Below are 17,156 nucleotides of genomic sequence, written 5' to 3' on the forward strand. Positions count from 1 at the left end.
TTTTTCTGTAGGCTATGCAGTTTTATATGTCTCTTTGAGCGCCCATGTTTTTTTTTTTTTTCTTAATGTATTTGGTACAAGGTCCACAGGATTTCACAACATACATCAGACTCATAGTGATCCTCCTGTTTTCAGCCTCCCAAGTGCTGGGATTACAGGCACACGCCACTATGCCCAGTTTCAATCGCTGTCCTAGTGTGCCCTGGGGGTGGGGCCAGCATGGCACACCACAGCTCTAATCCTGGCCCCTGTGCTGTGCCTAAGCAGGTGCTTTAGTCTGCTGAGCTATCTGGCCAGCCCCGTATATATCTCTTTGAGATCACAGTTACTAATTACATCAACATCTCTTTTCCTACTGTTTTTGGTGCCTTGGCTATATATTAATTACGTAGTTGTCAGTTTCTACCTTTTATATTTCTAGTTTTTCCTTTTTGTATTTCAAAACTAGTTAGATATACAAAGGTTTACTTTAAATGTATTATTGTTGAACCTGTTTTCCTCATTTAACGATTTTGTTTTGAATATTATATCTCATTTTTCCTGGGTACATTTTTATCCTTTTATTTTCAATCTCTATTAGGGATAGGTCTTCCGTTTTTCAGACACTTGAAGGCATTAGAAGCAATATATCCTGGGCTGGAAAGATAGTTCAGCAGTCTAAGCACCTGCCTGGCAAGCACAAAGACCCAGGTTCGATCCCTGGCAGCACATGCTGTGCCAGACCCGCCCTGGGCAACAGGCTGCTTAGACTGGGCATGGTGGCACACACCTGTATGTCCTATTTCCATGCAGGCCTTGTGCCACTAAGCAATATCCCCAGCCCTTATTCCAGTGGGCTACTCTTCAAATTTTAATCTTTGTAATCAAAATACTTTTCATCACTTCAGAATTAATAGCCTCTCCTGAGCATAACAGGAGTGGTGACATTTGTATGTTCTCTGCCCCATGTATATTAGAATGGCCTCAACTTTTTTAAAAAAGTATTTTTAGTACAGGGTCTTTCTACACAGATTGGACTCATAATGATCCTTCTGTTTTCAGCCTCCCAAGCGCTGGGATTACAGGTGCGCACCACCATGCGCAATCTCAATCGCTGTCTCAGTGCTCTGGGGACAAGGGTGGGGCTAGGGCTGGCACCACAAGCCAAGGATTGAACCCCAGCCTCTGGGCTCTGCCTATGCAGGTGCTTCAGTTCACTGAGCTATCTGGCCAACCCCACCTCAACTTTCTTTAAATTTACTTTTAAATTTGACATTTTGTGTGGTCTTAGGGATGCCAGGTAAGGACTTTTCCATTGAGCTACATGTTCTGGCTCTAGAATTTTAGTTTCAATTATTTTCATCTTATAAACAGTAATTAAACTTACTTATAAATGTTACTGCTTCTGCTTATACTGCCTCTTCTATTCCATGTCTTCCTTTTATGATTCATTTTTAAAATTTTACCATTCTTCAGTAATTGTGTTTAAAACACTGCATCACCGTGGTGATAAAACTACTCATTCTTTGTGTAACTGAAAATGTTTGTATTTTGGCCTCATACTTTCATACTGCACTAGGAAAAGAATTCTAGGCTTTATTTTTTTCCCCTCCTTTGGGGACTGTATAAAGGTTTGTCCATGTCTTCTAGGTGCCAGTGCTGTTCATTTTTGTTTCTAGATGGATGTGCAGTTTTCTTCTCTCCAGAAGCCTTTAGATCTTTCTCTTTAACACTTCACTGTGGTATATAATGATAATTTCAGGTGACTTTAGTCCTTGTAACTCTGGAAAGGAAAGTCATTCATTACCCAGGCTGTCCAGAAGGGAGAGTGAGGGTAATTAAATAAATCTGGCCTCAGTCCCAGCAGCACATTTCAAGGCCGAGGTTGGGCCCTGGGCAGTTGGGTTCTGCAGTCCCCAGATCCAGGCTGGCCTGCTTTTCCTGCGCAGGGCTGAGCACATGTGTGGTGGGTGCTCACGGTCAGGCTCTGCACTTGCTGCCGAGAGCAACTGCTGGGGTTGATTTTTTCTTCCTCTCTCCCATCACCCTTCTCAGTCCTCGGCTTTTGTAAATTCAAATAGACAGAGTCTCTCAGACTGAGCGCTTAACTCTCTTACACACTTTCATGCTATTTGAATTATGAGATTTCAACTTCCCATATTTTTTAAAAAATCAGTTTTTAACTATATCCATTAACTATTTAGCTTTTAGTTCAATTTTCAAAAAAGATATTAATTTTTTTTCCTTGCAAGAATTTTCTTTTAGCGTACTTTCCTTGTAAGTGTTGTTTTTAGTTTTCTCCAAGTGTTTAGTAATCTTGTATGACTATTGAGATTTACAAATAAAGGAAGAGTAGGTTGTTTCGAAAATAGTTTTCTCGTACCTTTGGATAGGCAAGCTGACAGTAGACTTCTGTATACTTGAACATGATTGAAATCACTCTGTAGTTCAAAACAGTTAAAAGCTCTTCAAGTTAATATAAATTTATAAATAAAAATGTGTATGTTGGTGGTGCATGACCAAATGGGCTACAGAATAAAACAGCTTTAGAGTCTACTGCTATAGTTTAATCATAGGTCTTCTAACTAAGAACATTTGAATCAAAATGATTCTGGCTAGTATTTATTTTATATTTTAAGATAAGCCATTTAACTGAGCTACAGGTAACTCCCTTATAAGAATACATAAATAGGCTGCTATGAAGCATTTTCATAAGAATTACAGGTAGTTTCCTATCTTTTGAATTAATATGTTGCTAAAATATTACATAGATATAAAGTTTTAAAAATAGATGCTATTGCTATAGGTGGAATGTCACTTTTAATTAATTTTGTGAATTCCATAGAGTTATTTTAAGAGCTCCCTACGTTGCTAAAGAATTTTTAAAGAGGAATCAATATAAACAGATGATTGGCAGAGCTGGCCGTGCTGGAATAGATACCACTGGGGAAAGTATACTTATATTGCAAGAAAAAGACAAGCAAAAGGTAATGGTTAATCTCACTGCTTGGGTCCCCCCTTCTTGGTCTTCAGTCTAACCTCAAATGAGATCATGTTTATTAATTTTTTTTATATGACGCATCCTGCTATATGCTGAAAAATTAGGGAGCATAATTTGAAGATTTTTCTACTGTAGAGATCTTCCTTAATGTTATAGGGATATCTGGTAAATTCTCATTCTTTCATCTTTTCAGGTTGCTTGATTTGGTTTGGTGTGAATTCCCATTGACTTTACAAGATTTATGCAAAGTATAAAATCTTTACATGGAACGCCATGTATTCCTTTTTTAAAAGTTATTCTTTTTTTTTCAAAAGTTATTATTCTTTATTTATTTTGTTTTTAGCTTTTTGAAACTGGGTCTCAGCCAGGTATCCCCAGGCTGGCCTTGTACTTGGGCAGTCCTTCTGCCTCAGCCTCATGAATACTGGGATTATAGGATTATAGGCAAGTACCGCCATGCCTGGTAGAACCCTATTTGTTCTTTTTTTTTTTTTTTTTTTCTATTTTAGTACAAGGTCTCACTATGTAGATTGGACTCAGTAGTGATCTGCCTGTGGTCAGCCACCCAAGAGCTGGGATTATAGGCGCGAGCCACCACACCTAGTCTCAATTGCAGTCTCAGTGCACCGCAGGGGTGGGCCCAACACGGCCCTATTTATTCTTAATTAACAACACAAAATCTAATATTATGATCCTGTTTTAACTTCTCTAGGTCTTGGAGCTAATAACCAGACCACCAGAAAACTGTTACAGTCATCTTGTTCAGCAATTCACCAAGGGAATCCAAGCTTTGTTTCTCTCTTTGATTGGCTTGAAGGTACTTTTAAATCTTACTGCTCTTGCCTGAAATAATAAAGTTAAAATGTATGCAAACTAACTGAACTGCATAGACAGACTCTGTCTCAAAGTCTCCCTTCCTAAACAGAGCCTTAAAACACTGCTGAAAAAAATTAAAGACTTTAAATGGAAAAAGATTCCATATCCATAAATTGAAGCATTTCGTTTTCTACATATGTTACTTCTCAAATAGATTGATATAGACTGTCTGACCCCAATAAAATCTCAACATGTTTTTCTTTTTTCAGTAGCAATTACTATATTTTGGTGGAAGGACTCAGGACTTCCCCCAATACCAGAGCGTGCAGAGTAACAGGGAGACAGGGAAACTGCCATGGCCAGAGACATGTGGTTCATCACCCTGGTTTCACTCAGATTATTTTAATACCTGGAGTCCTGCAACTGAAATCCAGGCAGCAGGCAGCAGGCAGTGCAGGAGGAGAACAGGCAGCCAGCCGTCACTGAGCTGCACACGGGGAGCAGCTCAAACAAACAGGGCCAGGCCTGAGGAGGACCGGCCAGCAGGGCTGCTCCCACACCTCCCAGGGGAGCCCACTTGTGTTCTCCTTGTGGAGGAGGCTGGAATTCTAGACAGAGTTGACAACCAGGAACACTTTAGGTTTGGAACAGAAGCAGAAGTAAAATCCTGGGAACTGAAACTACAGGAATTGGACAAGATTAGAGAGAGAAAGGAACGGCAAGTTCTTTGATTTGGGCAGTGTGAGGGCAGGAGATGGAGGTGACAGCCCAGGGCCTGTCTTCCCTTCCTGTGTCCAGCTTCTCTCTCAGCCTCTGCCTGGTATAATTCTCACCTTCAGGTTTCAGCTTACCCGTCACTTCCATAGGAAGCCTTCCCCGTGCCTGCGACCAGCCAGTCCACAGTTAAGTGCTCCTTTCCTCTAGCAGAACCTGTCAGCCTGTCACTGTATTCTTGTTAGTGCAGTTGTTTGGCTAATAACCTTGCCCAGCAGAATGTAAGCTCTGCACGAGCGAGGCTTCCATTTCTTGCCCTTGATCACTGAGTACGGGTTCCTCATCATTGCTTGACATGTGGATGGCGTTCTGTAAATGCCTGCACTATTGAAACTGGCCGTAGAGTTGGGCTTGGCTCAACTTGGAACTTAGGGCATCAGTAAGAATCCAGCTGTCAGGTGGGAGGCACAGACTAATCTGACAGGGTTAAGCAGCTGTGTTACGAAGCTTTTCAGGAAGGACAGAAAGATGACAGGCACCAGGCGTTACACACCTGGAATCCCAGCACTTAGGGAGGCTGAGGCGAAGGACTGCAAGTTGGAGCCCAAACCAGGCAATTTAGTGACTTAGCACAGCTTTGTCTTGAGAAATAAAAAAAGAAGGGACTAGATTTCTGGTACCACCCTTTACCCCAGAAAGAGAAAGAAAAAGGGGAAATGTATACTAATTAAAAAAAAATAAGAATTGAGAAAAAATGGCCAATATAGCCATGAAAAAAATTAAAGAAATCAGTATATGTGCTGCTGAAGCAAGCATGAAATAAAGAAATTAAAAGGGCTAGGGACATAGCTCCAAGGAAAGGCCCTAGATCCAGTTCCTAGTACCACAAAAAAAGAAAGGTAATGGGGTCAAGTGAAGCCCCCATGCAGCCCCTGGCCTCCCACAGCGTTGCCTCTTATCAATCAAGGAGGGAGCGGTACAGAAGCCACCCCGGCCACCCACAGATTGAGCGTCTGTACTTGTGTGTCTGCAGGGTGTTTTAGCTTAGTTGAATATTACAGTAAAAGTAAATATTATTAAAAGGGAAGAGAGAAGCAATGGGACAATGTCTGAGCCCCATAATAAGTTTTGTTATTCCTCATATAAGCTTCATGTGAAAGAATAAGTTACTCAGTTGCAGTTAGCAGAATTATAAGAGTATAATATGCTCATTGATTGGCCATATTTTAGTTTAACCTGCTAATTTCTTTGAAATTGGCTAACAAAAGATTATTCTAATGCATAGTCAACACTCCATCTGAACATCAGGTAGTATTTAAGATGCCTGCATAAAATTATACATATCACTGATTAGATTTTATACTGATGTTTTTAGGTTAAGTAGCTTTGCTGTGTGGAAATGAGTAACCATCTCACTTAGTGTACAAGCTGTTGCCTGTAATTAAGGAAAATGCTTCAATGATGTCCTAAATTGTTTCAGATTGCAACAAATCTTGGTGACATATATAACTTCATGAATGGTACATTTTTTGGTGTTCAGCAAAAGATTTTATTGAAAGAAAAAAGCCTCTGGGAAATGACTGTCGAATCACTTAGATATCTGACAGAAAAAGGGCTCCTCCAGAAAAAGCCTGTTTCAGAGTCTGGCGAAGAGTTGCAATGTCATTTTCATATTACAAAATTGGGGCGAGCTTCTTTTAAGGGTAAGATTTTACCTACATCTCATTATAGCCAGAGGAAATGTACTGGAAAAGAATAAAAATTATCCTTTCTTTAAGGTACATTTATAGTCTTACATTAGTACCATTATTCTTACGAGCTGATATGCTCACATTTCCCCTCGTAAAAATGAACTATGTTCACCTTCCTTTAGGAGCAATCGACCTGGCTTACTGTGACACTCTCTACAGAGACCTGAAGAAGGGTCTGGAAGGGCTGGTGCTTGAAAACCTCCTTCATCTGATCTACCTGACAACTCCTTATGATCTGGTTTCTCAGTGTGACCCTGATTGGATGATATACTTCAGGCAGGTGAGATGAGATTTTTTTAACTTAGCCTTTGCTTTTTTTTCTTGTAGTACAGTGTCTACAGAGTCACACTATGTAGGTCCAACTCGTAGTAATTCTCCTGTTTTCAGCCTCCCAAGTGCTGGGATTACCACCATGCCCAGTCTCAGTTGCCATCTCAGCGTGCTCCACGGGCAGGGCCCGCAAGGCACACAGGGATCAAACCCTGGCCGCTATGCTATGCCTAAGCAGTAGCTTTAGACCACTGTGCTATCTGGCCTGCCCTTAGCCTTTGTTTTTTAAGAATAATATGATTTTTATATGATTTTTTATCATGAGTATTTACCTTTTTTCTCTACTGAAATACACTGATATTGGGCCTTTTCCACTTAGTTTTTAAAAATAATATGACAATGATATCTTTGGTTTGACTTCAGCATTACTTTTCTATTAAATATATTCAGTATCAGGAAAAAAAAAAAAAGAGGAAAGGACTATCTCTGGTCTCATGTACCCAGAGACAGTTCTACCAAGATTCATCTTATTGCCCATAGTATAAAGAAAGCGGGAGAAGACATTGCTTATGGCTGAGAATTTAGTCATCTGAAAGTTGTGCTGGTGCCAAGCACTGTGACACCCGATGCCCAAAGACATTGAACACTACAGGGGAATGTTCATGGGTAGCCAGTAGCAAGGTGGGGCTGGCCCTCTTGTAACAGAGCCAAGAAGGGTACAGGCTACGTGACTGCTGCGACCTGGCTGGCTGCATGGCTGGATGCATGGCTGGATGCACGTGTACCAGGCAGAAGCAGTGCACGGCTTTTTTCTTCGTGCTCAAGATGGAATCCAGGGCCTTGAGCTTCACAGAACTCCTCTACCACTGGGTTACACTCCCAGTCTCCTAGTCTTCAGCTTTGAATCTCAGGAACTCCACTGCTTTTTTAATGTCATATTTGAAAGTAATCACCACAGACCTTTTTTAGAAGTGGTACTGTGTAGTGCAGTTACTTTCAAGATGTTTCCCTCTTTCCCCTCTCGTCGGCCATTGCCAGTGTTAAGCATTGTCACTGTCTGTGGAAGCCAGCACTGTGGCCGCGTTCTTAAGTACAGTGCTGGAGAGAGGTCCTAAGGACCGCACCATGGGCACTTTCACCAGTGTGCACCCCGAGTGCACTTAGATGAACATGGCCAGGATTGGCACCAGTCAGTATGCTCTTATCAGAAGGCCATAGTCATGTGTATAAAGAATGATCAAGGGCCAGCCTGGTAGCGCAGCGGACTAAAGCGCCTGGTTAGGCAGAGCACCATGGCCAGGGTTTGATCCTTGGCATACTGTGTCAGCCCCACCCGCAGGCCACGCTGAGCAGGCAATTGAGACTGGGCATTGGCGGCACCCACCTGGGGGATTATTGGCGTAATCCCAGCACTTGCGAGGCTGAAAACGGGAGAATCACTACGAGTCTGATCTACATAGTGAGACCCTGGAGACCCTGCCCTAAATACAGAAAAAAAAAAAAAAATAGAATGATCAACATGAATGTATAAATGTAAAATCGTGGTAGAAGACACATTGACAGTAACCCCTCTCAGATACTCCTGCTGCAAGTGCATTTGCCCTGTCACTCTTGCCACTCTGAAGCAGTTCTGAAAGTCCTCTTTCGAGAGTGTCCTTATAAGTATAATCAAAATATCGTGAATTTGGCTGCCATGTGCCAGCCGACCGAAAGTCAGGCTCATAAAACATGATGGTGCATCTTCATCCACTTTATGCCATGGACCTGGTACAGAGTGACCTGTGACTAGGCCCCAGAATGGCAATGACCGGTGTACTGGTTGATACATTATATCAACTTGAGAAGTTTAGATATTAAGTTACTCAGCAGGGAGCCAGGATTCTTAATCTGTAAGCATCCTCATCCTGTGCAAGAGGAAGGCAAGGACACTGTGTGAGTTCTACACCCCAGCCCCAGGGTAGCTTCTTTACAATATAAGGAGGGGAGAGAGGCTGGCTAGAAGCCACAGCTGCTGCCCCTCTCTTTGCTCTTCGCTGTTTTCTGCGGCCATGAACTACTGTTCTCTGTCATGTGCCCCCTACCTGGAAGCCAGCTGAGTATAGACTGAAACCTTTACAAACTGTGAGCTAAATAAACCTTTCCTTCCTTAATTTTGGGTGTCGGGTATTTTGTCCCAGGAACAAGTAAAAAGTAAGACAACCAGCAAAGGGAAATGCTTTCAGTCAATTCAGGACAGGGAGGGACAGAGGCAGGGAGGATGAATTGAGTCAGCCCCAGTAGCACAGCTACAGCCAGGAAAGAGGACTTCCAGAACCACTGCACAAAGTGGCAAGGGTGATGGGATAAGTGTGTTCAGAACAAGGGGATTATTCTTATTTTGAGGTGGATTCATGGCAGTATATCTTATACTATAATACATTTTTTTAAAAATTAAACATTTTTCAGTCATAGTGTGTGATCTGATGTAAACTGAAATGTCATTTTGCCACTTATGACTATGATTCCACTAAGCTACATTATATTTTAATGCTATACTCTTAAAAACTCATGATACAACAAATAAATGTATATATTTTTCATCTCCTTTAAAATCATGACAATATGATGTCAAATAGATTTGGTTCAAATGATAAATTTTTCTTTTTCTTCTTTTTTTGAGGCATGTTCTCACTATGCTGTTCAGCCTGGCCTTATGTTCACTTTTGTAGCCCCCAGGCTGGTCTCAAACTTGCAGAGATCCTCCTGTCTCTGTCTCCTGAGTGCTGGGCAAATGATAAATTTTTTTGAAACTTACAGTTTGATTTTTTCAATTTACTCTTTTCCTATGCAGATCAGTCAACTCACCCCCGCTGAGCAAAACGTAGCCACACTCCTTGGCGTCTCCGAAAGCTACATCGCAAAGAAGGCCTCAGGTCAAACCACCAGGAAGGTGCTGTCATTTTTTTTTCCTAAGTAATGAACTAAGTTTACTCAGCAAAATTAATACCATTATATTGCATGCTTTATTGGTTAAATCTTTTGTTTCATATTTTAGTCCTGCAGTATACAGAAGGCATTCTAGGAGGTGGAGGTGGGGAAACTATTGCACTGTTGTGCGATGCCTTTCATTTGGGTGTTGGGTGTTTCACAGTTCAGTCAATAGGCATGAACCAAGTATCAGATGCATAAACTATGTTTTTTCTTTTTTTAAACTTTATTCTTTTTATTACTATGTATTTGTCATGTGTATTGATCACATTTATCATAGGAAATTTGTACCTATGATACATCTCAATTCTTTTTTCTCTTCAGCTCTTCTCCTCCTCATTTATTTGGGTTTTTGTTTTTCCTTTTTGAGACGAGATCTTGCTGCTGTATAGCTCAGACTGACTAGCCTTGAACTTTGCTATGTAGCCCAAGCTGGTATTACAGGCATGTGCCACCATGCCCCACTTCTGTTAATATTTAATCAATATATTTTGATTAAATTAATGAATGTCTAAAGTAGTAGAATATGAATTTATCTTAATTATGAATGTTACTCATTTAATATTTTAGAAGTATCAATATTGAGAATTCTAAAGAACATTATATTTACTTGAAATCAGATTGATTTTACCATATCTAAAAAGAAACCACTTCCTATTTTTAACAAGTCTTGCCAAAGATCTTAAAATTGATATCTTGCCTTGCAAAAATTGTATCATTTTTCTTGGCTTAGGAAATACATTCCAAGCAAAAACCTACATCGGCTCAATTTATAGTTAATAAGGGCACATTAAAATTGAAAAATGAAAAGGCTGCCTTATCCTACTTGCTTCAACTCTTATGCTTTTCATCTTAATGCTTTTTCTTTTGGTGACTGGCTCAGCCCAGGCGGGGCTGGCACAGTATATGGTGCCAGGGATCGAACCACAGTCCCTACATTTTGCCTAAGCTTGCCTAAGCAGGCACTCTAGACCCCTGAGTGATCTCACTGGCCCATTAATGCTTTTAGGGTGTGTGTGTGTACGTGTGTGTGTGTGTGTGTGTGTGTGTGTGTGTACACGCGCAAGGTCTCACTATAGCTCAAACTCGTCGTGATCCTCTTGTTTTCTGCCTCCCTAGTGCTGGGATTACAAGAGTGTGCCACCACTCCTGGACTCCATCGCAGGCTCAGTGTGCCCGGGGGCAGTGCCAGGGATTGAACCCTGACCCCTGTGCTTACCTAAGCAAGCACTTAGTCCTCTCAGCTATCTTGCCAGGCCACCATTAATGCTTTTTTGCTTTTTTTTTTTTTTTTAACTAATGCTTTTAAAAAGAGTGATCCATTCTTTCATTTCCAGTATTCTTTGTTGTTGTTGTTGCTGTATTTTAGGGAAGGGTCTTTAGGGTGTTCAGGGTTTCACTACTAGATCGGACTTCTAGTGATCCACCTGTTTACAGACTCCCAAGAGCTGGGATTATAGGTTTGAGCCACCACGCCCAGTCTCAATCATATCTCAGCATGCCCCAGCGGGATGGGGCTGGCATGGCAGGCCCGGGGATCAAAATCTGTGCCCTGCACCTGCTTGCAGGCGTTTTAATCCGCTGACCTGTTTGGCCAGCCTTTCCAATATTCTTTTACAGGGGCCGGGGAGATAGCTCAGTAGAATAAGCACTTGCCTGGCAAGCACAATGGCCTGATTTCAATCCCTGGTTCCGAAAAACAAAAAAACAACACACACACAAAAAATCCATTATTCTTTTACAATAGTAGAAGATACAATTTTGGTTCTGATTTTTTTTTTTTTTTTTTTAATGTATTAAGTTCCGGGTCTACAGGATCTCACTACAGTGATTGGAACTCATAGTGATCCTCCTGTTTTTAGCCACCCAAGCTCTGGGATTACAGGCATGTGCCACCAGGCCCAATCTCAACCACTGTTTTAGCAGGACCTGGAGGGGGGCAAATCGAACCCCTGGACCCTGAGGCACTTTAATCTGCTAAGCTATCTTTGGGGCCCTTGGTTCTGATTGTGATTTTGGTTTTTGACACAGGCTGGCATCAAACTAACAGTCCTCCTGGCTCATGCCTCTGAGTGCTGGGGCTATGGGCATGCACTACCACACCTAGCTAGACAAGCTGAATTTCATAATGTATCCCTACTTTTTCCTGTTCATTTTTTTTCTCTTTAAGCATGAGTTAGTTTCCAAATTAGCTTGACGCTAGCAATGAAATACCTTATGGAGTCACTAGAACCACGGGAAAAGGATATACCCAAAACAAATTGTTAGCTACAGGAAGTATTTTTCTTTCTCGTTTTAACTTTGAAAACATTAATTATTTCTCATGATCATGTGGAAGTCTGCATAATTTTTACTCAGTTTTTACTATGGACAAGCTTATTAACTTATTTATCTACATTACTTTATCTAACATAATCAAAGTCATACATATCCCGGTGTATAAGAACCCCTGAAAATGTAGGAACTGCCCAGCTCCCTCCCTGTGTGCACTGTATTTGTTGGTGTCACTCTGCAGCAGAGGGGCAGCATAGCAGTGTGATGCGCTGGGTCCAGTTGTTGCACCAAAACACCCCAAAAGTAGCATCCCTCTCCGACCCCATCTCTCTTATTCTGGTTCCGGAGCCCAGAGATGCTGAACAGAAGTCACCACAGCAGTGGTTCCTGCAGGGGCTGTCTCTACCGTTGGTGTCCCTTGTCTCACCGAGGCCTCTGTCCTTGTCAGCCTGCGTCCAGCATGGCTTCTCAGGGTCCTCTCCTCATCCCACTGGACCTGGGTGATTTCACTGGAGAGGTCCATGACAGTGTCGAGGGTACACAGCAGATATCATATTCCCAAGTCAAAGCACATCTTAGGCACTGGTGTCAGCACTTGAACTTTATTTTCTAGGGGAGCATCATTCAACCCACCTCACTACCTACAGAAGGAAGTTAATTTAAATTGGAAACAATTTGCCATATCTTTTTTGTATTTGGAGAAATAATAATGAATTTCATGTAAAGTACATATGTTAGGGTGGGGATGTAGCTCAGCGCACAAATGCCTGCCTGAGGAGTACAAGGTCCTGAGTCGGATTCCCAGTACAGAAAAAAGAACAAAAAGTACATACGTTAGAAATCAACGGGAGACAGCCAGAGGTCTTTTTATGTTGTTGTTTTTGTTTTGTTTTGGTGGATTTGTTGGTTTTGTTTTGATACTGGGAATCGAAATCAGAACCTTGGGCTTGCCAGGCAGGCACATATGTTAGAAATCAGATTTGTATTTATGGAATCATTCTGGGTTTTTTTCTTTATTTCTTTATTGGATACAGGGTCTCACTACACAGTTCAGACTCTTGGTGATCCTCCTGTCTCAGCCTCCCCAGTGCCAGAATTACAGGTGTGCCAGTTTCAAGGCTGGCACCGCATACCTGGGTTCTGGGACTGACCCAGCATGCAGTACCAGGGATCGAATCCAGGTCTTGAGTCTGCCAGGCAGGAGCTTAGATCCCTGAGCTATCTCCCCTCTTGCCACCTGTGCTATACAACTTCATTCACTTCATCTTTTGTCCAATTTGAATATAACATGCAGTTTTACATCCATTTATTGGATGGTGTCTTTCTAGAAAGTGGACAAGAACATTGTCAACAGACTCTACCTCTCTTTTGTCCTCTATGCCTTGCTCAAAGAGACCAACGTTTGGAGCGTGTCTGAAAAATTTAATCTTCCTCGAGGATCCGTACAAAATCTGCTCACTGGCGCTGCTTCCTTCTCATCCTGTGTGTTACATTTCTGCGAGGTGAGGCCACTAGAGTGCTAACGTGTGCTTATACCTCTTGTTTGAACTGTTACTGACCTCAGCTAATCGGCATGTGGTCTCTTTGACTTGTGTTATTTCAGAGCATACAGGATTTATTTGAAGTCTATTTCTTTACATGTGCTACAGCATACTATATACATTTTTATGATACATTTATGGAAATTACTAAATCACCTGAAACACTTAATAGAGAAGTAGAAAGTGCCAAGTTAATCCTTCTTTTAGGGCCACCATTAATAGCTTCAGGTGTTTAGAATTAACTACTACCATTTTGAGAGCTCGTTATTCTTTATCCAGGGCCATACAGCAACTCCTCTTGCCTTCTGGATTATGGTCTTCGTTATTTTCTATATGCTACATCTGGAAGTATTAGAATATTTCAAGTTTATATAACTGGGAAATATTTTACTTTTAGTTTTCAAAGGTATGTTTGCTAAGTATAAAATTCAATAAGGACAGATCTTTTTTTGCAGTCCTTTGAATTAATTAGTTCAGTTTCTTATCCATTTGCTCTTTTTTTTTCTAAAGTGGAATAAGATGCTATTTAATTTTGTTATTCCATAGCTAATATTTTTATGTATATTCTTGAATTTTTGTCTTTACAATTAATTTTGGACTATTTCATTTTTGTGTATCTTGGTATGATTTTACGCATATTTCTTAGGCAAAAGTTTCATTTTTCCTGGAAATGTGGCGTTATACTTTCAACTACATTCAGAAATTTTAAATCTTTAAATACTCATTGTCTATCCCTTTCTACTTTGAGAATTCTAATTATGTGAATATGAGTTTCTTGATTTTGGCACTGAGAGAACTATTATTATTATTTTTTTTTTTTAAGGTAAGGATTCTCTCTTTTTTTTTTTTACATTTATTTATTTGTGTGTGTGTGTGTGTGTGTGTGTGTGTGGCCAGCTCAGTCCACCAGGGGGCGGGGCTGGCTGCCATGTAGTGCTGGGGGATCGAACCGTGGTCCCTGTGCTTTGCCAAGCTTGTTCCAAGTAGGTGCTTTAGACCACTGAGCCATCTCACCAGCCTGAGAGAACTATTATATGACTGATCTGTAAATTCTTCTTCATCTTTATTTTAGACAACTTTTATTGTTACATTCATTTAAGTTTGTAAATAATTTATTTACAATGTGTAATCTATTATTAATCTCATGGTATGTATTCATTTCAGAAATATTTCTCTAAAATTCACTTTATGTCTCATATCTTTCACATTTCAATGTCTACAGTTTTAAATGCTATATAATTATTGATTTTCAATAAAGTTAATGAGAAAAAATTTTTAAAAACAGTAAAAAAAAAAAAATAGAATTAACTATTAAAGCAACCACTTTTCGTTGCTGTCAATTCCCTGTGATGAGTAGTTTTCATGTGTGCATGCGGCAAGCTTGTCAGATGCTGGCCGAGTACGTGAGCTCTCCCAGCACTCTGTGTGGCTGCTCCGCCCTGTCCTCCTGAGGGCCATGGCAAGGACCATATTTGCTTCCAGCATCAGGCAGCTGTGTCAGGTTTCTGCAGCAAATTTGTATTTTATAAAATAATTCAGAACTTTGTTTTGGCCTTAGGTATTTGAGGTGGATTTAAGACTTCAATTTAAAAAGATCTTAAAGTTTGCTTAAATAGAGCTCAACATTGATCAGACTTTTCAACCGTGACAACTTTTAAATTAAATTTATAATATAAGCCATTTTTTGCTACATTAACATTGCTTCTTGTTGAGTGGCATAGTAAGTAACCCTTCCTGTATTTGTTTCCATACTCAGTTTTTTTTGTTTTTTAATAATATATTTAGTAGAGGCTCTACAGGGTCTCACTACACAACTCAGACTCATAGTGATCCTTCTATTTTCAGCCTCCCAAGCACTGGGATTACAGGTGCGTGTTCAATCGCTGTCTCAGTGTGCCGTGGGGGCAGGGCCAGCATGGCAAACCAGGGACCTTGGTATGAATTTATTTGGTCCCAGAGTTCGATCCGTGCTCCCTGTATCTGCCTAAGCAGGCACTTTAATCTGCTGAGCTATCTGGCCGGCCCTGGTTTTGTTTTGGTTTGGTTTGATTTTTGTTGTCTTTTTGAGACAGGGTCTCACTCTACAGTTCAGGCTGGACTTGAGTTCACTTTGTAGCCCAGACTGGTCTCAAACCTGCAATGATCCTCCTGCCTTGGCCTCCCAAATGCTGGGATTACAGGGGTGCACACAGGGCACATGCTCAGTTTTTTTATAAACTTTTTCCTATGAACTTTTTTTTTTTTTTTTTTGGTGTGTTTTTTGTATTTGAGACAGGGTCTCACTATGTAGTTCTTGTTGGCCTTGAACTCACAATGTAGCCCAAAATTGTGGTGAACCTCCTGTCTCTTGTCTTCTGAGCTCTGGGATTACAGGTGTACATCTCCAGCTCTGTTTTCTAAATTTGAAGTTTATTTCAGTTTTCCTCTTAACCCTCCATATTCTGTGTATATATGTGATAATTTTATCACAGGTGCTAATGAAGGGAGTAAACACCCAAAAATTTTGCATCAAAGATCATTATTTCCATAAATTTGCCTTTCTAAACATCGTTTACTAGGTTGACTTTTAGATGTTAAAAATTGCTTAAGTGTATGCTAGTTAAACAAATAAAATTATGAATAATAACATATTTTCTTAAGTTTTCTGTTTTTGTTTTTTATAGTATTAAAATATGCTCTCCCTGATGATCCTTCCCTTTGTTTCATTAAGGACCATGAGGATTTGAGCCTTTACAGAATTGCTCAAGTAAAAGAATCTGTGTGTAGAACTTGAAAAAACACCTATAATTTGATGGCTGAACCTAAGAAAAACCTAGGTGACCACGTGTGCTTTCACTGATGCAGTCTCACTAAAGTGTTTTTTCTTTTAAAAGTCATAGAAGTAGTATAAAAAGGTACTGTGCTAGAATTAACAAAGGAATACAAAAGTTCAGTCCCCAGTACCACAAAAAAAAAAGGAATAGAAAAAAAAAAGCTCTGCAGAGGTTTAACTGCAACAGCAAGCAGAAGCACCAAAACAATACCCAAGATTTGAAGGCAGATTTATTCTACTGGGGCAGGACGCTGATTAGGATCATTTCCAAAATATCAGGCCCTGCAGGCTCAGGGAGGAAGGTCTGTATGGAGTTGAAAGAGAAAAGACAGAGGCAAAGTAGTTGGCTGCCTTTGGTTGGTTCTTACAGTATGTACCACAGTGACCGGCCACATCTAAGAGAAGAACAGGAACCATAGCAGGACCCGGGCATCTAACAGACTGGCTGGGGGGGCATTTTCTGCTACATACCAAGTGAAGGAGGTGACTCCCTTCTGTGACAGGAGGCCGCACTAGTCCTGGTGGTGGCAGCAGGGCTATTCTGGGTTTTCTTCCTGCTCTTCCATCTGGATTGTACCAATTGCTGCTTCTTTTGACCAGCGGATGCTGTTCTCTGCACCATTTGCTCCACCATGACCCACAAGCCAGAAAGGACTTTTGGTTTAGCTTGTTTTTTTCACTGCTGGCAGCTGAGCCCAAGGATTGATGAGCTACATTCTTTTTTTTTTTTTGCTTTGCAGTTTATTAAAAATGAAAGTAAAACTTTACATTAAAATATGTCAGTTTTAGCTTCCACATCATTGTCTGTGCACCACTAAAATCTGTTTACCGCAAGGGGGATGATGAGCACCTGTACCCATGGCCACAGGTGAATGCAGGCCAAGCTACGTACTTTCTGTCTGTCTGTCTGTCTACTTATTTTTGAGACATTGTCTCTAAGTTGCCCATGCTGGGATCAAACTTGTGATTTTCCTGCTTCAGCCTCCTGATTAGCTAAGAAAACGACTGCAATAGAAAATTCAAATTATATA

At 40.7% G+C, this 17,156-nt stretch overlaps 1 protein-coding gene across 13 annotated transcripts in view; it reads left to right on the plus strand.

Moving 5' to 3' along the window:
* Positions 1–17,156, plus strand: part of Helq (helicase, POLQ like) — a 47,156-nt gene that overhangs the window by 21,954 nt on the left and 8,046 nt on the right. For 7 of the 13 annotated variants that reach the window (XM_023713037.1, XM_023713039.1, XM_023713040.1 and 4 more), the window contains 6 exons: positions 2,825–2,966; positions 3,693–3,797; positions 5,991–6,213; positions 6,384–6,541; positions 9,362–9,460; positions 13,101–13,274. In XM_023713037.1, coding sequence (XP_023568805.1) covers positions 2,825–2,966; positions 3,693–3,797; positions 5,991–6,213; positions 6,384–6,541; positions 9,362–9,460; positions 13,101–13,274 — 901 coding nt within the window. Of the gene's footprint in view, positions 1–2,824; positions 2,967–3,692; positions 3,798–4,635; positions 4,700–5,990; positions 6,214–6,383; positions 6,542–9,361; positions 9,461–13,100; positions 13,275–15,158; positions 15,182–17,156 lie in introns of those variants that run through there. The other 6 variants (XR_002820659.1, XM_023713042.1, XR_002820658.1 and 3 more) reach the window with 5 other exon arrangements.

This window comes from Octodon degus, unplaced genomic scaffold (genome assembly GCF_000260255.1).
Source record: "Octodon degus isolate 3935 unplaced genomic scaffold, OctDeg1.0 scaffold00028, whole genome shotgun sequence".
In the NCBI taxonomy this organism is placed as follows: Eukaryota; Metazoa; Chordata; class Mammalia; order Rodentia; family Octodontidae; genus Octodon; species Octodon degus.